The sequence below is a fragment of the Oryzias melastigma genome, linkage group LG13 (genome assembly GCF_002922805.2).
Source record: "Oryzias melastigma strain HK-1 linkage group LG13, ASM292280v2, whole genome shotgun sequence".
Taxonomy (NCBI): Eukaryota; Metazoa; Chordata; class Actinopteri; order Beloniformes; family Adrianichthyidae; genus Oryzias; species Oryzias melastigma.
In genome coordinates, this window is record NC_050524.1 from 27,933,458 (window position 1) to 27,956,564 (window position 23,107).

At 37.4% G+C, this 23,107-nt stretch overlaps 2 protein-coding genes across 2 annotated transcripts in view; one reads left to right on the plus strand and one right to left on the minus strand.

Annotated features, from left to right (window-relative positions):
* Window positions 1-14,631, minus strand: part of golim4a (golgi integral membrane protein 4a) — a 27,922-nt gene extending 13,291 nt beyond the window's left edge. The window contains exons 1-3 of the mRNA XM_024277773.2: window positions 14,033-14,631; window positions 1,266-1,340; window positions 171-220 (exon numbers count right to left, since the gene is read on the minus strand). Of these exons, the coding sequence (XP_024133541.1) occupies window positions 171-220; window positions 1,266-1,340; window positions 14,033-14,219 (312 nt within the window). The 5' untranslated portion in view covers window positions 14,220-14,631. The remainder of the gene's footprint in view (window positions 1-170; window positions 221-1,265; window positions 1,341-14,032) is intronic.
* A 4,213-nt stretch (window positions 14,632-18,844) lies between these two features.
* The window catches only part of LOC112149468 (ventricular zone-expressed PH domain-containing protein), a gene marked incomplete at its 3' end in the record, with an annotated part of 11,312 nt that continues 7,049 nt past the window's right edge, over window positions 18,845-23,107 (plus strand). Inside the window, 1 exon segment of the mRNA XM_036215033.1 lies at window positions 18,845-18,974.

Genomic DNA, 23,107 nt, shown 5'->3' on the forward strand with positions numbered 1-23,107 from the left:
AACAAAATACTAACAATTTTCCATGTCCGTCATTAGCTGACAGTGGAGTTATATTTTTCTAATTAATCTAAGTTTGGTGAAATAAACAGAATAAATAATCAATTTAACTAAAACAGATTTTTTTTAACAAAAAATAAAAAGACAGAACTGTGTGTGTTTTAAAGACTTACTTTCTCCTTGTTTAGGGATTGTTGAGCCTCAACCTTATAAACCAGAAAATCTACAATAAAAACAAAGTTTTTCAGAAGTTAAGTTTAGTTGTTGTGAGTGGAATATGTACATCAATATAAAAGGACATATATAAAAAAAATTAGGCTAAAAATTGATTTTCTGAGTATTTTTTTTATTTTGTGGTGAATCAGGAGGAGATGAAAAATGCTATTTGAAAAGGAGCTTATATGTGATGTAGAAAACAAGCTGGCCGGGCCACAAGCTCTGCTCCGAGCTCTCAGGAACAGGTAGGGGAAGAGGGGCGGGGTTGCTTCGAACCAACAGTCCCGCCCACAACTTATATTATAACATAAATTATGTCCTAGAAAAATACACGTTTTGTTTTTATTTAGCATTAGAAATGGTTTTAAATTATATTAAAACATGATCAAAGTGGGTCTTTTAAGTACAAATATATATTTTTTAGTCTTTCAAGACAAACTTTTATATAGTTACAGATTTTTAGGATTTTGCAATCTTGAGTTTCGGTTAAAAACATCAGAACAAACTATGTTGAAGACTTTTTTTTCTGGTAATTTTCATGCTATGAATCTACTAAACCCTAAGAAAACATAAAAACAATGAGCTGCACTAAATGGTTGCATCTATGCTGTGACACCAAGAAAATGATCAGTACAAATAAAGAGACTGTCTTGTTAAATAAAGTCCATGTGCCTGTAAATGTTAACATTTTGGAGGAAACCCCACTGGTCTGATGAAAAAAAAATTAAGAATCTGAATGACCTTTAAACAGACACATGTTGAGAACTTTAGAGTCAAATGTGGAAGAAGGAAGAGGTTTTTCTCCTACCACTAAATGGTCAACGTGGTCTAGTGGTGGTGTCTGCCCTGAGCCTGGGAGGTTGTGGGTTCTAATGATACCATCATACTAAAAACTCTAAAAATGGAACCCAAAGCCTCCCTGTTTGACACTCAGCCTTGATTGGGGGATTGAATGTCAAATGTAGAGAACACATTTTGCAATCATTGGTGGGTGGCATGCAGTGGGATTTGTAACTTGTAACAGTGCAAAAAACAAGTAGTATTTTGCTCACCTTCTTTGGCCTTTTTGTGCTCCAACCTTTCCTTCTGAAGAGACTTCTCCAAGCGAGAGCGATGCTCGTAGACCACTGAACCACAGGCACATGACAGGAAAGAGGGAGATCAAACGAAGGGGAAAACAGAGGATTTAGTGGATTCTTTGAGTTCATCTTGAAACAATCCTAACATGAAACTGTTATAAGAATATTCTGCTTGAACATCTGTTGGTTGCTATGGCAGCAACATTTACATCTCAAACCTCCTCCCAAAAGATGATCGCAGCTTCCTGCAGACTTTCAGAGGAATGTCTAATATATTAAAAAACAGAAGGATCGTTTGGTTGAGATTCGTTCCATAACTTGAATTTCTTCTTTACAAACTCATCAAGAACCAAATCATTGTGAGTTAATTTGCTTAAATATAAATCAGTCTGGCTCGGTGCAATGTGTGAAAACATCTGACCAATATGTTAAGTATCCAAACTCCAACAAAAGTGAAGATGTCTTAATATAATCTTGTGTAAGTGTTGTTATGACACATACAAAGTAAGAGGACCCATGCAGAGAAATCCTGTTGAATGTCAATTCCATGTGTTGACTCTCAAAAAGCTGCAGGTTTATGAACAACGTTTTCCATAGTGAATTAAAAAAAGGTGAATGTGCCCTGCATCTTTATGACTGCAAAAATTCAAACCTCCGCTCTGATGGAAGGAAGCCTGTTTAACTGAAATAAAGTCAGAATTTGAACTTCGATAATCATACAGGATGGAACTTTTGACATATGAATATCAAGTGTTTTGTTGGACTTAAGATAAAGCATTTGGAGACTTTTCTGCTGCTAACTTTAATAGACTTTATAATAAGTGAGCAGGAAACTCTAAGATCCAAAATTCAAATATTTGTGAGTTAACATACTTACTATGTTAACTCACAAGTTCTTACAAATACATAAATGACAAGTAGTAAAATTTATTTTTCAATTATAATGTGATGAAGCTACTTAACAAAAAAAAAATCACTGATTTCTTGCACATTTCCTATCCATCTGTTTAAACATCTCAAATGTGTTTACACAAAGTAAACAGCCAAATTTCAACTAATCCATTTGCCACCTGCCTTCTTGGCTGAGGATTTTCCTCAAACACCTATGAAACTGTGGTTTAAGAGCATGTGTGGTGTGAGAACAAGCAAGCTTTCTGCAGAGGGAGACCTCTTCCCGCTTGCTGCTTCGGGAAAGGTTGTTTTGAACAGATTTGGCCCAACATGATGAACAGGAAGTGGAGTCTGAGGTGCATTTCTTGAAGGTCTAACTTCCCTACTTTCATCTACAAGCATCCATGCAAATGCTGCTACACAAAAAGAGAAAAAACTGTTTTAAACCGTGAGGTCACAAGGTTAAATAATAAGTTAAGAAACTAATAGAACTGCAGCACACGTGACCAATCCAAGTCATCTGTAGGATCTGCGAATGTGCATTTTATTTTAGATTTATGAAAATGTTTCTGAATAAAGTAAAGGCAGAGGAAACTCCCAAAAATACTTGACTTATTTTAAATCTCAGCATAATAGAGTTCTGGATAGTTACTAGGTGCTGATCTGATTCAGTTCACGAATCGAGGTCAGCAGTATCTAGTAGGGGTGTGTAAAGACAAGAGTCTGGTGATACGATACTTATCTCGATAAATGTCTCTAGACGCAATACGTATCACGATATGTCCTAAGACTGTACCAGAACAATTTTTTTAAGAGTATGACTTATGTAGAGCTCCTCAGAGTGCTGCCATTTGGCAGTTGAAGGTTTAGGTGAAAAACAAAAATAGGACACTGAAGGATGCTTATGAATATTTATATAAATATCCTCCTGTCAACATGTTAAATCAATACAAGTATTGCCCAGTGAAATATCGCAATATATTGCAAAATTGATGAATACCCACACAAAAATATCCAGAACTGTTGTGGAAATACAAAATAACACATCACATTTTTGCTAATATATATTCCTGTAAGGTTCTTGTTTGACATTTTCACAATATTTTCAGTTTAGAATCATTATATATTTGTATTCATATTTTGGCAATAGTTAAAACAAACATGTTTTTTTTTATTCCAATAAACTAAACTAAATGCTCTTTTTCTTTACAAAAAAAAAAAAAAAAAAGAAACTTGATAACCTGACTTGGAAGATTTTTTAACAAAAAGTGACTGTAGCACATATGGTTTGGCTTATTTAATATTTAAAATCCAGCACCATTCTGCAATTTTAAAGCAATTTTCTGAAGTGTATTTTTACAATACATTACTATAATAATAAAGACTACAATCCAGCGATGTGGGACGTCAGGAATATTCATACTTTTTATAGAACAAATTGAAGATTTACGATTATTTGAACTTTCCTTACAGCCCTCTAACATAAGCATATCCACACTTTGTTAGAAGATTTAAAAATGAGGGAAAAACTATTTATCATTACCTTTAGCTCAGATACTCAAAGAAAGAGAAGTGGGGAAGAGGGAAAATAAAAGAAATCTGACAAGTGCAAAAATTATAGTGGTCCTATCGGCAGTAATTGTAAAATCAACACAAACTACAAATAGATTTAATGGTGAAGTTTAGGTAAAATAAAAGAACTAGATATGGTAATAATTAATCAATAATTGTTAATTAAGCAACAGGATTGATGTTTTGATTTTCTGTACCATTGTCTGTCATCAGTCTGATGTAAAACGGTCATACTGGGTACATGCGAAGAAAATAGACCAAAAAAAATATTGGACCCCCCCCATCTTCCTTTGATCTGTCCATCCAAATGGAAACAAAGATCATCAGAAGATCATATAAAGATTGGAGGAATTTAACCAAACCTTTCCAGCTGCTACATTAATGATCCCACACTGGATGGTGTCTCCACATCTTAACTTAAACATATATACAAAAACTGACTTGAAAAAACGTAGTGTTATGAAAAGCTCGGGAACATATAATCTAGAAAACTCAAAGGTTTCACCAAAAAAGGTTAGAAATGAAGTCTAAAATCTTGGATAAAATCAGTGAGTTTAATTCAGATAAATGTGCTTTAAAAACAACAGATCACAATAGTTCATTGTGGGGGATTGTGACGTTGAAGCTTTCCTGCTTCTCAACTTCAAATAGTAAGATATCAACGAACTGCAAAGAATTGTGGGATTGAAAGATCTTCTCTTCATTCTAAAGGGAAGGTCCAGTGTTTCCTATGCTTAGAAAGATAACATCTGACCTCCCTTCCATTTCAATTTGTTGAATTCAAACATCCTTTTCAAATGAGATACTTAATTATCTCTGTGTCATTCAATAAGAAATCTTTTTATAAGGAGGAAGAATTCAGAAGGACCCGGCCTCGGGGTTGAAATTTATTTGCTTGAGAGCAACCAGCCTAGAGGAATGAAAAAAGAACAGGAGCGTTGAGTAAAAACAACGTGGACAGAAGTGAAATAGCTCAGACATTTGACAAATGACTACAAGAGTTAAAGGTCAACCAAGAAGACTAAATAATAATGTTATATTTCAACATTTTCCAAAAACATTAGTGTTTTCTTTTATTCTGGGATAGGAATCACTGGGTACCTGGAGATACGATGGGATACGTGATACAAGGCTCACGATAATGGATGATATTGTGATACTGCAATAATGATTCACATTATATAGAAGAACACATATTTTGGAAAAATATATCCCCATTATTTTTTTTAACTTGAACACAATCATAACAAACATCTTGTGTTTTATTTTGTGCAACAAATAATACACTTTTTGGCAAATCAGTAATACTATATCTTTGACAACAATTGAATTTGAATTTTCTGTAAAATTAAATGTTAACAATAGTAAACATGAACAGCAGTGCCACTACTTAGTGGAACATAGCTGTAAACAACAGAACAAAATTTTAATAATTCAAGTAGCTGGCAGGCACATTGGTGCTCACCACAGATAGTTTTGCAAAGCGCGCCCCCATCTACCTCTGAAGGAACATCTCACCAAATGATGACAAATAGAAAGTTTTACAGCCTCTTCCTACGAAAATATAAGATTGATTCTTGGTGAGAACCCATCGAGAATCAATCGCAGGACTAAATGTCACGATATATTACAATATCGATCATTTAGAACACCCCTATGTAAGATTATATCATAGAGCAAAAAATAATAGTTTAAATTTTTACAAACATTTTTGCTCTTAATGCCAAAGAAAAATAGATCAATAGTTTCCTTCTAATTATAGCCTTTATATATATGCTTTAAATGAATAGCAATAAACTAAAGGAGTATAAACATGTATCAATGCAGAGAAAGGTTTAAAAATGTAATTTGTTGTGGAAAAAATGCAGATTTAAATGTCAAATAGACTCCATAATTAAAAAAAGTTTAATTTATTTTTGCGGCTTTCAGGAAAAAAAAAGTCACTTAACAGCTGATTTATTGATCCAATAAAACCGCATAGCAAAGAAATCATTCATTTTTATATTTAAGAAGAATGTAGATAGAAACTTGGCAAGGTTGCAAGGGGTAAATAAATGAGTATGTAATTTAAAACCTAATCATCAACAATGGCTGGATCACAAAATTCAACCCATTGTTGCAGAGAATGATCAATATATCTGAACAACAATCTTCCCAGGTTTTACCAAATTCCAAACAGAGTGAAACTGTAACTAAGAGTTGGATATAAGAACATGAGGCTGGGCATTTGGATTGTCAAAATGATCCATTGCCTCACAGCCAACAAAATGGGTGTGGTTTTTAGGTTGAGCAACATAAAGTCAAGAAATACCACAGCATTGAAAGGGTGACATTATTCTGTCACTCCTGCTGCCTACAGCGATACAAAAACTGGAAAGAGATTGTTAACACAGAGCTTAACTGAACTGCAGCCTCATCACTGCCAAACTGTATTATACATTGATATATATAAGAGAAAAGTGTGTTCATATCCTCATTCCTAAAGATAAACAAGGATTAGCTTTGCAAACGTTTCATGGTGAAACTAAACAGACTGAACAAAGCAAACGGTTGGGAACTGTGTGTTAGGAGGGTAAAAGACCGGGTTAACTAATTATCTCCAGAGTTTGAGATTTAACACAAACATACACAAAACCCGTCTTCTAGAAGGCCATACGTCACAATGCTCCCCACCCAGTAATTCAGTCTCAATGCATTATGGCATGCTGCAAAACCTCATGTCATGTAAGCAGAGTAAAGTGTGTTTACTTGAAGGAAGTAAGTAATTGAGGTTACCGCTACACAACGTTGTTTGAACTTCTGTCAGAGTTGTGGTGGGAAAATTCCTGAAAACATGATACATGATAAGTTAAACTAGACTACCAGTGTGGTAATGAATTGATAAGTACTCATAATCAAATGAGTTTCTAGCTTTTCCTGGGACTTCCAGTGGGGCAAACAAGTACTCATCTGTCACTGATTGTGCAAACTGCCCCAATTCAAAAAAGATGAGAAAGGTAGGTACGGTTCATAGGTATGCTTCAATTGTAAGAGTAGTTTTTTTGGGCCTACTCACTGCACACCATTCCTTTCAGCTGTGTTGACAACACGACAGCAACTTGATACCCAGTTCCACTCAAAAACTCCTCCCATCCATGCTCACACACTGCACCAACACAGGGGTGGTGGTGGTGTTTACTGCTCCTGACAGCTTTAAGTCATGGCTTGTCTATACCACCAAGGCATATTTGTTTGTTTTGACTGACATTTTTCAGGGGCATTTAAAATCCAAGACAAATCATAGCTGTAAATTTGGTAGTACACTTAACTTTGGCGACAGACCAGACAGATCCCTGTGTTGTCACGTTTTCATTTATCATAATCCAAATGGCCTCATTTTAATACTATATTCTAATTATAGGGCGTAATCCTGAGTGATATGACCATACATATCATGAAGGCGATAGAAAAGTGTCATTTCTCTTCTATCGTTTTGGTTTGTTTATTTTTATTGCTGAACTTTGGTGCAAAAATGTGTTTTTCTACTAAGAAACTTAAAACTGTTGTGCACTTTAAAAAATGTTTCCATTTGTAACTATTTAGTTACATGTTATTTAAAAAATAAAGTCAGAGAAAAGTAAGTGCTGACATTTTGGTCAAATTTTTTTTACTGAAAATGTACTTTATTGTGGCATCGTGATATATATCGTTATTGTGATGTGAAATAATTTGTATCATGATAAACAATTTTTCCATATAGCCCAGCACTAATGGGACTGATAAGTTACTTGACATCACAACATTTTCTATCACATTTTGCGTTTGCAACACAACAACAATCTTTACAGGTCAGTGGAGTGGGGATTTGGTTATAAGATGTACGATTTTGCCCAAAAAACAGAATCAAAGCAAACACAACAAAAAATATTCCATATTTAGGGTTAAATTAACTCTGCTGGATTTTTAGATGAATCAACTTAAAATTCTACTTTGAACAAATTATGGGTTCAATTTAGGGCAAAAAAAAAAAAAACCTTTGCCACAGCACCTCTTTAGATTCTCCAAACAAAACCCACTAAAGCTTGTGATTTTAGTACAAAAAAATCTGAAGAACTGGTTTGTCTGCTGTACACAAACATGTAGAACAGGGTTATAATTCTGTATTCTTAAGGCTGGTGATTGTTATTCAGCAAAAGGTACCCCCTAATAACACCAAATAATGGACATTTCCAACAGTGTCTGGGGTAGTGGGGTGGAGGGCTATAGGACAATTAATTGGCTATTGGATTTTCCAGCTCCAAAACACTGTTCCTGTAAAAGCCTTTAAAGATTCACTAAGAGAAGATTTCTTCAGTGCAAGACCAGTGTGGAAAAGGATGACATACCCAAAGTTAACTTTAAGAATTTAAAAAAGGAAGGAAGGACCATCTGCTGCTGGGAAAACTGGCTCGTGCCTGAAATGCAAAATAGTGCCAAAAGGTTTAGCAAAACCAAATAAGACTAATCTGCTTCCTCATACTGGGTAGCAAGAACGCGATTTATTTGAAGTAATAATTTCACGTTAATACATGACACCATTTCCAACACGAACCATCTTGACTGGGAGTAAACAAAGCTGTGCTTACACTAAGCCTCATTAGGTCGCTTTGACAGCCTGGAAAATGAAGCGACGGTGCTGTCCTGCCTGTTCTTCCAGCTGTGCAAGGTGGCAGCAGATGTTCCAGCATCTGACCTAATGGATGGTAATATTTGCTGCCGAGGTGAGTTGAAACAGGATGATGATGATTAGGTGTCCGGATAGATTCAAATCACATTAAACTTTGGTTCAAGGAAGTGACGTTCTTATTTTATGAAAGCATAAACAAAGTACAAGTTTAACCAAGAGTTTATTTGATTTTATACGTCTGTGCTTTTTTAAAGACTCAAACTGTGTTACTTGTGTTTTTTGTATTATATTTTTTTCAAAAATTGTCTAAGCAGCACAGTGTGAATGTATGTGGGTGAATGGGACTGTGAGCACTTGGATCTTCAAGCTAGAAAAGCGCCATTAAGTTTGACATTGCCTTTTGACTGCTTTGCCTTTATTTTTGCTGTTCACTAGAAAGTGCACCAAGTTTGCATTTATCCAAATGTGCTACAAATTCACAGACAACACCAATGTTGATGATTAACCTAGAATGTGAGGATTAAAAAGCCATGACAGGTCAAACCCACTTGACTTGAGTGGAGTTACAGAAGCCCGTCTCACAAAGCTGACCCAGTTGGTGACCTGTGGTGTCATACTTTTAAATCAGATAATGAAGTTGTTCAGACAATCCCTGACACCAGCACACAGGTTAAGGCACATGAGGACATTGCTAAAGAAGCTGGTTCTTCTCATGATGGTGTATTCAAGCATATACGTTTGAAATGAATAGGGAAAAATTGTGTCCAAACAACACAAAAAAAATCTAATAAGGCACGTTAATACTTTTGAAGAAATTTGACGAGAAAAAAACTGTAACCTTCCTTTTTTTCTTAAAATGAAAGTGACAATGAGAGTAAAAACAAAAGAGAACCTGAGAGGGTTTATGACAGAGCCTTTCTGAAGCTGTTGAACTCAGTCAATGAAGTAGAGAACTCAGTCCAAAGGAGAGAAACTGATGACTAATCAATGACTTTGATTTGTTTAACCATCCATTAAACTGCTTAAGCTATTATGTTTCAGCAGATAAATGTTTTAAGTAATCTTTATGTTTACCATCCGTCTTTGTAAATACCTAATCTTTGGTTTACATTCAGGTGAATCGTAAAAGTAACTTATTTTAAAATTTGGTGTGTGCAAATTATTTGCATGTGAACTCTATAATCTGGAAAAGTGTTTTTATCATCAAATTTAGAAGTGATCTTAGTCTATCTTTTAGAAACAACATAACACAATTTTAAATCACAATATCTTAATTTAATATCTTGAAAATGGTGTGTTAAATTAGAAATTGTACTTGTTAAGCTGGTATTTACATCACAATTTATTACTGATCATCAAAAAGCTGTATTTCTATCTAAAGGCCTCCATATCAAATTACTGTAAAAGCAGAGACAACATCAGAAGCGTACTATCTGAGTTAGGGAGAAAACAGGCCTGTTTTCAGTGATACAATGGGCTCCATTCAAGGTAAAATAATATTTAATTTGGTGATCCGTCCCAGGGCATGAAGAAAGAAATGAGGTGGGGCAAAATCCCAGAAAGCTGTTGTTGAAGAAAGAGTTGCAGTGTAAAGTTTCTCTAGTCAATGGTGGTGTGAAAAACTGTCATTGGTGTTGGTCCACTCTGTTTTCTTGAGGTTCAAGGTGAAGGTAGCGGATAGGATTGTACATACATTTATCAAAAATTTGCTCCAAGTGTTTTTAAATTCTCCATTTTTAATCTTCCTGTCTTCACTACTTGAGGTCATTTGCAACTCGCATATCAACAAACAGGAGCCAACCCCGACATGAAGGTTATGAGAAGCTGAGATGAAGCTGGAACTTGAAGAACCATCATCGACTATCGCAAATTTACATTGGTGATAAATATGTAGACTTCATGTGATTAGGGGATGCCCTGATCTATCTATAAGAGGAGGATTTTGACGGAAGGCCTTCAGAGCAGAGTGGAGACTGGTTTCAACATTCTCTGTCTGTTCTCCTTGTGCAAGTAAAATCTGATTTAAGAACTGATTGTCTTTCTCTACTATTGTCTTTCTTTCAGAGAAATCTTTCCAGTGGTTTAAGCCTAGCAGTAGCCTTCTACCAGGAAGTTAAAATACACTGCATTCTTCCAAATGCTGAAAGTACTTATTAAAAAATACTGATTTCACTAAGAGGAATTGGCACCTACCTACAAAGTACACCTTTCCAGTTTAAGAGCCCTGTTATCCTTGTATTCAACCAGCAAGCTCACATAATATAAACCCAACATCTATAGAGTGTTATGACAGGAAGTAGTAATCCATGCAAAGGAATCACACTTTCTTTACACTTAGTTTGTGTTTTTTCGTTGTTGTTTTTCACTCTTTACCTTTTGTAAACTGCCACCTGAAGCTAGTGGAGCTTGAGTGGTCCTAACGACAATGTTGTCTGGAGCTAATAAACCTGGTAGAGTCTCTCTCGACAGACAAGTTCAAGGTAACAGTCAGGCGTATGCTGCGGACACACCTGCCACATGTAGCGCATTCACACTGGAAAGGCAGGGAGGGGCTTCTTTTTTTTTTTTTTTAGTTTTTTCTTTTTCTACTGCTTGCTAGCGGATGTCTGCCACCTACAATTGGAAGAAACTTGGTGTGAAATGTCAAAGCTGTGCAAATTTCACAAATCTTCCTCCAGGTTTTTCCAGCTCCATTCCTACATATGAAAGACTTGGTGACACAGAATTCTGGTTGGGCACAAATAACAGTTATTCATTTCTTCTACATGATCAATTTTCAAACGATTGGTACTTCTCTGAATTAAAGGGGACATCATCTATTCGCCACTACCAAATCCAAGTCTGATCGGTCAGAGTTTGTGTGGCTATAACTTATAATGCATGTTCAATCGCCGTGTCTTTAGTATGTAGAGCCTGAAAATGGTTGTAGAAGCTTCTGTAGCTGTGCGTAAGTGCGAGAATTTTGGGTGAGGAAGCCTGATATCCACGTTTACAATTTTACATAGACATTTCAATGGAAGTGTCTGCTTGACTGGGCATTGCTGAGGGTAGTGTAAATGTAACTGTATTCCTTCTGAACATTAGAACAACATAAAGTATATTTTTATTATAATTGATTTTGTTTTTTTCTTTTACTGCCAGTGAACCACTATTTCACAGAGGTTTATTTTGTCTAGATCCAATACTCCAGTTAAGTAGATGAAAAGCAAAACTCAATTATTTTGAGACCCTCTTGCTAAATCTGAGAGCAAGATACAGTAAGTCTCGTCTAACATTTTGTTGCAAGATAAAACAACAAAGTTTAAGAACACAATTCTTTGGGATGCCAAAAATTAAAGCAATTATTGTCCAATAGAATGCTTTAAAGGTCAAGATGTCACTGTGTTGTCAGTACAATTTCTATTTATCCTCCTGAGATCTTGTGGGTGGAGGTGTAACCATCGATTAATCCGTTTATATTCCTACAATCCAAGCAGATCGTTCCTTCTGAGGCAATTAGTCAACCGAATCAAACTATACTATTATAAAATCATTTCAAAACAAAATCTTGGAAAATAGAATCTGGATTGAGGCAGGGTAGGATTATTTTACAATGACGTAAAAACGTCAAAGGGACATCACAGCAGACAACATACATGATGGCAGCAAAAAATGATCAAACCATCATTAGTATTTCCAATGTGTGAAAACACTTTAGCAAAGTCATGTGACCATACAGTGTGGTAGAATGTTCTAATTATGTTCCGTTAGTATTATTTTGATGTGAAAAAAACAACAGTGGACTGAACATTATGAAACTTAAATGTGAATGGACTTATGGCATTAATTCTTGTTTAATCATTTGTCTTATTATTGTCTTAATTATTTTTGGAAGAAATAAGTGGAGTCTGGAAAACTTCACCTGCACTGTTCAGTACCAGGTGTTTATCTCTGAGTCACATTGGTTAAACTTTTGCTAAACATGTCCTGGTTTGATCTTGGGTCAGTGAATTGGATCCATTTGTAAAACATTAATTATTATATGAACTCAATAGTTGTTCAAACGAATCGTTAAACCCCTAATACCCAGACAGTTATCTCCGAGTCACACTGGTTAAATTTTTCCCTTAAAGATGGCCTGGATAGATTTTAGGTGTGAAAATTGCGTCGATCTGCTTCAAATTGGCCGTGGTGCAGCGGTGGAGCAGTCAACTTCTGATCAGAAGATTGCGTGCTCGATTCCCGCCTTGCCCGCCCATGTGTCAGAGTGTCCTTGGGCAAGACCATTGACTGTGTAAATATGAACTAGACATAGGAAGCTTTGAGATATCCCATAGGCAACGTATTACCTTTTGCCCTCTCAAAATCAGGCCAGAGCCTTCGCCGTCACTTCCTGATACATCTACCGCCATACTGCAACCGATTGCCGCACCTCGACAGCAATTAGTCCGAATCACACTGATTCACATTTTTAGAGGGACTGCTGTCACCAATCATGAGTGAGTTTGTTCCAGCTTGTTCGAAGGACACACCCCTCCCACTGAAAATCTGGGAAATCTGTCAAACGTTCAAGGCGGGGCCAGCAGGAGCCACATGCTTTTACTGAGGCATCTGATTGGTTAGTTTATAACTTGAATAGGTTTCGATAAAGAAAAAATATCTTTAAAAAAAATAGAATTAGAAAGAACATGTTAAGAAGAAGGCATCAGAGCAAGAATGATTATTCTGACTTATAAAATGACTGAGTAATAACTGTCTGTTTCTCAATGGAAGTCTATGGGACTTTGGCCTTCTAGCAACCCGTGGTTACTTCCTATTTGGAACACAAGAAGGGAGCGGTTGCTCGGTCCAGTTCCTACCTATACAGTCAATGGGGAAGACCCTGAACTCCACATTGCCTCTGGTGGAAGGTTGGCCCCAGTGTTTGGCATCAGTGTATGAATGTGTGTGAGTTTGACTGTGACTGTAAAATGTTTTTGGAGGAAGGTAGAAAAGCGCTGTACAAGTATAGGCCTTTAATAAAGTAAACTAATATCCACTATGAATCTATTGGCAACTACAAATTACGATATAAATTGAATCGTTATTCAAATTAAACGTTACACCATTAGGCCTTTATCTAAGTCACACTGGGTGAATTTTTAATTTAACCTTCATACTTCCTTATAGGGTCCAGATGATTCCAACCTTGTATTTATGCGTGATCCCTTCCATGACAAAATTGGACAGGATTTAATGTCTTTCACCGACACCAGTCAAGATAAAAAAAAATGTTAAAAAAAAAAGTTTTGTGTGGTCCAGATGACCCCCACTTTTAATGTAAACATGCCTAGGGTAGAACATAAGTTAAAGATGTCCTGGAAACTGACCAAATCCTTCATGATAAACCTATATTGACTAATAATCTTACAGTCAACCACAAATTACGATATGAATCGAATCGTTCTTCAAATGAATCGTTACATCCATACTCGTGTGCAAATATGGGTACATGACATTTTTGCTTTTCTAAAATAAATGTAAAAAAAAATGAAAAACCTGATCTTAGGGGGTTAAACGAGGCGGACCTTCCATGTGTTTGTCAGGTAAGACAAACGCAGTTGTTTCTGTCAGCTGTGTTCACAACTTTCAATCACTTCGTCGCGGTGTGTACCTTGGAGCTGAGCCGAGAGAGACTCCTGATGCTGCTGATACTTCACTGCCATCGCTTCGGTCCTCTGCAGCTGCTTGTGCATCTCGAACGACATCATCCCCCCGTACATCATTCCGCCGACCACGGTGACCAGGACGAGGCACTGGAAGATCCTCCGCTGCCTCCGGGAGCACACCCCGTTTCCCATGTTGGACCCTCGCGCCCCCCCACCGTCTACGCCAGAGAGTCCCGTCGCTGCTGCTGGAAACTTACACCTCAACTTTTAACCCCCCAGCCCCTCACTTCCCAACCATTCTACTAAGACTGTACGACTGAGGCGCGAGGGATTGTCCGGGTGTGCATTATTTTAACTTCAAAGCCGCCGCTCAGACTTTCGCCCCGCTTCAAGTCAAGCTCCCGCTCCGTTTTGTCGTTTAAAACATCCAAAACAAACCGAAAGCCTTCCTATCCTCCCGTCCAGAACCGGGGGCTTTCGACGAATTCGAGCTCGTTCAGAAGTTACAAACTCCAGTCAGGACGAGGCCTCCATTGCACCTTTAATCTTAGTTACGTGTCAGCCGAGTAACTGCAGATTGTCGACCAATCACAACCGACTAGGAAGTACCGCCTCCAAAAAGTCAATTATTTTTCCACTCCCGCCCCTAATTCACGTCACTGATTGGACGCTGGAGCAGTCAATCAAAAACAACATGAAGGAACTTGACAGTAGGGCAGAGCATGACTTGTAGTTTTTAAAGGACTTACTGTTGAAACGTCCAAGTCTGAAAATAAATTAACATATTTCTTAAACATATACATTTTGTGTGGTTATTTCAGAAAGTTTTTTAAACAATTATCTGTCATTAAAGTAGGATAATCTCAATAGAATTGTGAACAAATTTGTTACTGAAATATGATTTCCTTTTTTTTTCAAACAGAAATAATTACTTTAGACACAAATTTCCACACGTATCTTTTTTACCAAAAGATATCTTTTACTGTAAATATAGAGCAATACAACACATAATATGGAAAGGCAATGTAAGGATAGTTTATGGTAATTCCTTTCTACAATCCCATCTAAATAAGAAAACTTTATTTATTTAAAAAATCCTGTTCTATTTTCTATGATCAATATTACGATTTTGCTATTAAATTTTTGTATCTATCAAAAACAGCAACTTTTAAAATGTTGATTTTAGAAAGTTATAATAATTTATAAAACATTTATAAATATATTTTTCCCATAAGAGTCTAAGAAAATGTGTTCTACATTGGCTGATGTCATAAAACTGTCATAATTTTGTCAAAATCTCCATCCATCCATCCATTTTCTTACCCTGTTTTATGGGATCACAGGGTTGCTGGAGCCTAACCCAGCTACTGGCGAAGGCAGGTACACCCTGGACAGATCACCAGTCCGTCGCAAGTCCACAGTCCCTCATACATACACTTCAAACTTAAAAACAAAAATGTTATATAGCTCTTGATTTGTGTTAGATTGATATAACATTTAAAAACAAAAGAAAAAGTTTAATACTTTCTAGATTTTTGAAAGTGATGAACACACTGTGAACACTCTTCAGGACAGCCTTTATTTGCACTAATCCTTATTATTGAAATAATTAGACTTGTGCTGAAATGTCTTTAAAACACTTGAAGAACATATCGTTTTGTAACATAATAGATAATATCTTTTTTTCTGACTCAGCAGTACCACATTTACAAATTTTGAGAACTTACATCTTGAGCATGAACAGGCATTAATCTGATCTGCTGGACGTTCATTGAGCTCTGCATGGTGGCTGACTGCTCTTTCTCCTCATACGAGGAAGCTTGATGTCTAGGACATCTGCTTCTGGAGCAGACATCCTTCCTGATGAACTGAGAGTGGGTGACAACACCTAGAGCACAAAAACAGCAAAGAGAAATTTTGAGTTTTTTTAAACTAAATATCTGGTTTATATCTATTTTTATACAGATTTTTTCCCCACAAACTTTAAATATGTTACTTAAAAGGTTACAAGAATGATCGGAGAAATGTGCAATAAACGTCTCAACTTAATTATTTCACCAAAAGCATATTAAGTTAGACATTAAGTAAAAGCATTTTACCTCATAACCATTTCCTTCCTTCTTGAGATCAGTGCCCAAACTACAGTTACTGTTTTGTTGAACATGTTCTTAATGCCCTTTTTGTTTTATGTGCATTTACTTTCTTCTTTCGAAATAATTTTTGAATTCTAATCAAGAAAAATGTCATATTTGTAAAATCCAGCTCACGTTTATAGAATAAACTAAACCAACAAAGTGGTTTAAGATCAATGTTGGGCTGGAGGGTTTTCACAACTTTGAGGTTTCTACCAACGTATTAACCACACGCACTGTTTCCCTGTTTCACTATATGTATGACTTTGCACTGAACATGACAAAGATAAAAAATTTAAATATTATTGCTTGTAAGATCTACTCTATTCTACATTTTCCTAGGGTGGGATAACTTTCTCTCTAGCACAGTTAGAATCTGTGAGTTGTTCTTTATGTGGACTTTTACTTAAATTCCCACATGGAACTAAATCTGTTTCCTTAAACTGTGCATCTGAACATTGTATTACACACTTGTGGCTTCACTGAATGACACAGTCATGTAGTTTTTATTTCATTCTGACAAAGCAAACTGCTTGACAGCCTGCATACAATGCATACTGACAAGAACAATTATTACGCCGCGGACACAATTCTACAGGTTTGGAACTTTAGAAATGCTCAAAGGTGTGGTGCCGGGCTGAATTTGATTTTTATGGCACTTTGTCCACTACTATCGCCAACTAATTCAAACTACGTTGGAAGACTTGTGGGTTTTTGTCATCCATTGTTGGACAGATCCGATGCTGTGGACTTGTGTGATAAAGGTGTCATCCTTGATTCGACAGAAAACTACTTACTCATTCCCACACTCCAGAAGGGATGTATTACTGCTCGAGCTGGTTTTACTCTTGTTTAAACCAAGTGGGAGATAATAATCAAGTATGTGGAGCTAAAAATGGCAACAGGAGGAGATAAGAATGGAGGAAGTGGGAAATAAAATTATTTTACTCAACAACATATGAGCCAAAGATGCAACAATCTATTTGATGACAGAAATGCCAAAATGCAAGCCAAAAAAAGATAAAGGAGCCCTGCAATGCAGGTGTTGTCTTCACTAAATAGTGAAAATAAAAAATAAACAGTTAAATAAAGCATGCCATTGAAATTGAAGAGGGAATTACGATGATGCAGAGGAACTCATGACAAGTCAAGGCAGAATTATCACCTATAAAATAAGCTGTTGGCATAAAAACAAAAGAGTCAATCAAGAACTTAACGCTTAGTGACATTTAGGGATATGAATAAACTATCGATCTGTCCATCTATCCATCCACCCATGTGGGTCAGTTTCTCAAAACTGAGTGTAAGCTGCCTCACATTTATAAAAATACACTTTTCATGTTTTTGTGGTAATTAAGTAATTTACTTATAAAATGTAGTTTTCAAATATTTAGAATAACTGTGGTATATTTGTCAATATATAAAAATGTTGATGTATCTAATTCTGACATAAGAGCATGGAAGTGCCTTTTCAAAATAAAATACAGTGCAGCTGGAGGGCCTTTTCTTTATTTCACACATAAAATCAAAACTATATTATAACTCAGTTCTATGATTTAAGAACACAAGTTCTGAGCAGAAGCTAGGTACCAATGCAGCAGAAGATAATAATATATTCTTTAAACTTTCCACTAATAATAAATAGTTCAGCTTGGTCATCTGACATGTGTGCATTTTGGAGGAAAGCACATCAGATCGCTTAATTTAGTGTAATGCTATGAATACTTAAAAATGAGTTTATTTTATTATTATAAGATCAATTTATTGAAATAAACTTAAATGACAAAATGTAAAAAACAAACCCATCATTTATTCATTTTTCTTTAAAGCCAAAGGAGCCTCATGTGGTTCTGGAGTCTCAGGTTTCACTGGTTTAGAGTCAGGATCATGTGTGATCACACGTGGCTCCTTTAACCCTCCATAGTGAATTTCTGGTTGAGGCAAAATAAAATGTTTTACATTTTTTAAAAAGCAATGAATTCATTTGACTGTATCCTCTTTAAGCAAAATAAAACAGTCGGATATTAAAACTTGATTCTACTCATTTACAAACAGTTGAAGCAAAGCATGAATCACTGTGAAGTTCCTGACTACAGTGCCCACAATGCTCCAACAATCTATGTGTGGCTTTGTAGTTTATTAAAGTCAAACTAAAGTCAAATGAGCCTTTTTAAAAAATACAAACTATTTCCTATTTAGAAAAAAGGCAAATTTCTCTTTATGTTATATGCAAAAAAAGTTTGTTCATTTTTATCATAATAGTAACAATATCATAAACTTTGTGGCTCCTTCTAGGACATTTATTTTGAAAGGCAAACCTCCATTGTATTTTGTATTTCCCAGCTTGACTTTAAAAGGTGAAATACCGCCACCTAGTGACAACAAAAATCAACACAAACGATTAAATTGCTTCACAGCCAACAAAAATATTGTTTTTATTAAGACCACATTGCTATAAATAAATAGTATGAACTAATATTATTATGATATTAATCATAATAGTAATAGTATCCAATATTAATTAGTTATAAAGTAAAGTACAGCCTTTAATTCAAAACAAATGTGTGTTTAAAATGTATCGATTGAGTAATGAATCGATTCCATCTTCATGGTGTCAGTTTCCACCTGTTGCCCTGTACTGCAGACCACCGCACGGTGGCGCACTACCCATGTCAGACCGAAAAGGATGGCTATAATAAGACCTGCTGTTTCGGGGCATCAGCAGCGGTGCTCGGATACTCTGTGAGACTATGAGCCGCTACGGAGAGCAGGTTGGAGGCGGCGTGACGCTCCCTGCCCGCTCCACGTCCAGAAGGTAAGCATGGAGCAGAAAGAATGTCCGCGCGCGCGCGAGCGAACGAGCGCGAGGGAGACCAGCAGGAATGCAGCCTCACTTCTTCATGCTGGGAAAGTTAAAGAGAGCATCGAGAGATCCTGTCAGGCGCAGAGCAGACACTTAGATTCTAGAGAGTGTGTTGTTGTTTTGTCGTCTGCCTGTAAACACGCACGCGCGTGGCGGGTTTATCCGCGCAAAAGTCCGAATCCACTGTTGCTCCACGCGCAGCGTGCGCCCATGCGCGCGGATGGAGTGGGATGCATTCCGGGTGGGAGCTCCTCAAGGTCACAAACGTCCACAGTGTGTGCGTGGATTTGTTTTTGTAGTTTCACCCAAACATGTCGGACTGGACGTACTGGGAGTTTATTCCCCTTTTTACGGCCAAATCCCCCAAGATCCAGGTAACATTTCCATCTGTCAGGTTGTCCTGTTGTGTAGTTCAAGGCTCACCGGATTTCTGATGATTCTACTTTGATCTGACATGAAGTTCATAGAGCTGCCTCTTTTCCAGGGTCATTGATATTCCTACTTTTTCCTTTTTTTGTACACCTCCTCCTTTGACTTAGGAAGAGTTAAAAAAAGTACAAGAAGCTCTAAAAGTGTCTTCATGTACACAAAATATGCTTTTAATCATCATAACCTTCCAGGTCAGGCAGAAACCAGGACATGCTTCTGGGAGTTTAGGCGGCTGGCCAGCAGCAGGGTTTGGAGGAAAAAAAAAAGAATGTTTTTGAAAATGTTATTTGGCTGATTTAGTGCCATGGAAATCTTGTTGCTCCAACTACAACAGCAAAGTACTCTCCACCCCCCCCCCTCCAACACTACTAGATTGGAATCACTGGCATTTAACAGAGTTGAGCCTGCGGAGAATTAAGCAGCACACATGCCTTTTTGTACCCGTAGAAATGGCACCGCCTTAAAGAGAAAAGAGGAATGAACTCATTTAATATGATTTATATTCATTTGTCCTCAAAATTCAAGAAAAATCAAAATCTTTTATTATATTTTAAAGGCATACATAAATGAAAATTGTGTTTATTTAACATGTTCTTGGGGCGATTTTCTCATGATGGAGGTAAAAAATGAATTTCTGAGTATTTATTTATTTAAATCATTAAGAATCAGGAGCAAACGGGAAAAATCCTATTAGAAAAAGCTTGTAGCAGTGACGTAGGTGCTAAATTCAGCAGCCACAAGCTCCCTGCTCCACTTTATTCCGATGCATCCTCTTGTAGACAGATAGATGTTTGAGCTGTCATCTGGTTCTAAACCAGGAGTAGGAAAACTACGGCCGGGGGCCATTATACTATTTAATCCGACCTGCAAAACTGGAATAAATTATACTAATAGGAATGCTTTATCTGGTGTCTACCTATAGAAGGCGCTCTAAAAACCGCATTGATCTTTGTTTAGGTACAGAAAGTAATTTTGCATTTGAAGATTTTGTTGTTTTTGCATTTTCAGAGTCGGACAGCCTATTTTCTGATCATTTTAATAACACACAAACGCAGCATTTTTCTTAGTTTTTCTTTAGGGACATCGATCCATCAATGCGATTGGCACTAAAATGGAAAAAAGTCACAATTTGGAAATAAAAATTCTAAAATGTTCTGTTTTAAAGTATAAATATAATTTGAATCAAAATGAAAGCATGTTTTTCTCTAGATTCCTTGCTATTTCTTCCTCTCATTACTTAAAAGCACCATAATTGCTTAGAACCTTTTAAGACTCACAGGTCATAAAGCTTGCCCACCCCTGCTCTAAACTGTACGGCTGGATAGCTCTGATATTGCTCGCCATTTTGGTCACACTTATACTGTTAAGCCTCATTTCCACTGAGCGGTCCTGTCCGGGAAGGAGTGGTCCGGTACGGTCCAGTAGATTCTGGCGAGCGTTTCCACTCAGTTAAGCCTCGCTTCCACTGAGTGGTTTGTTTTCATGGTGCATACGTGGTGTAGACCGTTAGCATGTCATTGTGTCATTGTAGTGGGACGACTAGAAAAGCAACAACAATGGAGGTCATCCAGCAGGGTCTTTTTCTTGATTCACCTTTAGTGGAACAGGGAACAGGAATATAAAGTTATTTGAAAGAAGATTCCGGACAGCTAAGATCAATAGCGCCATTGGAAACGTTAGCTTAAATTAGCGCTATATTGGGGCTTTATAGTGTTGTCATCACTTTTTGCCAATCAATGGGTGGCTACAGTTCCATTCCTCTTTTCAATGGACCTACAACCAAAAGGGGCCCCAAGAGGTACAATTTTACAATGGAAACGCTCAGTGAAAACAAGGTTTTAGGTTGGGTGCGTGAGGGGCTGTAAGGTAGTGGGAGACCATGTAAAGTGATGGATGATGGGAATGGGGGTGGCATACACCATCCTAACAGTCCCACCCAAAACTAAAAGGTGAATTTCCCATGAACTTCTGCAAAAACTCTCCAAGATAGCAGCACAATTTTTTAGATTTTACCTAAAAATGGGCTAATAATTACTAAAACGCTTTGTACAACTTTAAATGTTGCTGTGGTCTGCTTGACTCATAAGAACTGCTGCTCAGAGTGAACAGAAGTAACTTGGTTTCATGCTCTTCCCTCCTTTCTTCTCCCTGTATCTCTGCACCCTGTCACTCTTTTTCTATCTTTGCAGCTTGGAGTGTTTCACTGTCACCACTTTTCTTCAGCTCCCGTCAGGCTGTAATTCCCAGTCGCTCCTCCACAGCTGCATAACTGCAAGGCATAAATGATGAAAAACCTTCCCTCCTTCCCGCTCTTCACGGGACTCGCGCACACATTCGAACAGTCGTAGGGAGTTTTTCCAGTGCTTGAACCTCGGGGGTCTTTCTTTCAAGTCTTCAGACGGGTGTTCTTGCTGCAGTGTGTGAATCTATTTCCACAAACATCTTCAGGGATACTCCGCTTTGTGGCTTATTCATCTTACTTATTCATGAAATTCAAGGCATCGCTTGCATAACTGATTGGCCCAGTTATAGAATAACTTCCAACTTAGCCAGACTTTAAACAGAAAGAGGTTTTCTATTCTCGTGGAGGATATTTCAAGACAAAATATTTAACTTGGAATGACCGAACAGCTGAGCCTTCGTAACATGTTTTTACATTTCTTGTTGTAGCTCCTGATTATTTGTTTGTAAGTTCACAATCAGATTCTAGCTAACGCCGGTCTAAATATTCAGTCCTTATTCTGTGTGTCAGTTTACACAAACGCTTATAAAGCTGGTTTCATCCATAGGATCCCACCAGTTTGCTAAGTAGGACAGATTTTTCAAGACAACTTCTGAGAAAAAAAAACAGAGGAATGCAGGCATTTTCCCTCTCCTCTGTGTGTCTCTTTCACTCGGCTCCTTTCTTGTGTGAATGTGTGTGAGGCTGCACAGGCTGAGCAGGTGCACATTACAGAGAAAGACAGGGCCCAGTGAGCAGGGCGAGGGGGGGAGAAGGGAAGGGAAGGGTCGCTCTGTCCTTACGGCTCACGCAAACAAAAGAGTCAGTGTTTTTACCGACCAAAGACGGAGGTGGCTGCTGGGATGGCAAAGGAGAACAGGACCTGTAACCTTCCTACTGGCCTAGCACGACTCCCCCCATGTCACCTCTCCCCCAGTGGCCCACTTACAGCTTGTCTACAGAGGAAGGTGTCTCCTGTGGGGTCACCTTCAGCTGGAAGTGTTTCACAAAATAGGATTTATGCTTTTAAATGGTCAAAACTCTACTTACACGGTAGAAGAAATAACAGGGTATAAACTCCTTCTCCATCCAGCAACAAGTCTGTAGGAAAGTGTTCATCTGAATAGTTTTTGTGTGCACAAACGTCTGGCGAACAAACTGAAGTCAGACTTATAAAGTGTGAAGAGGGACTGCAAGTGTGTGCTCCTTTAAAGGCTGCATTCCTAAGCTTGCTGAGCCGTAGTTGGGTGATTAATAGTAGCTTGCTGATTGTTTAAGAACTGAAATTCCTCAGACTCCTTTTCTGTTCCCCTTGCTGTTGCGTGAGCGCGCTGACGCTCGTGCGCGCCTTCACAGTGACTCAGGTATGCTGATGCACCGACCGTCGCAGTGACCCTTTTCCTTTCAGCTCGACTCTTTGTAGGACTGTGTGGTG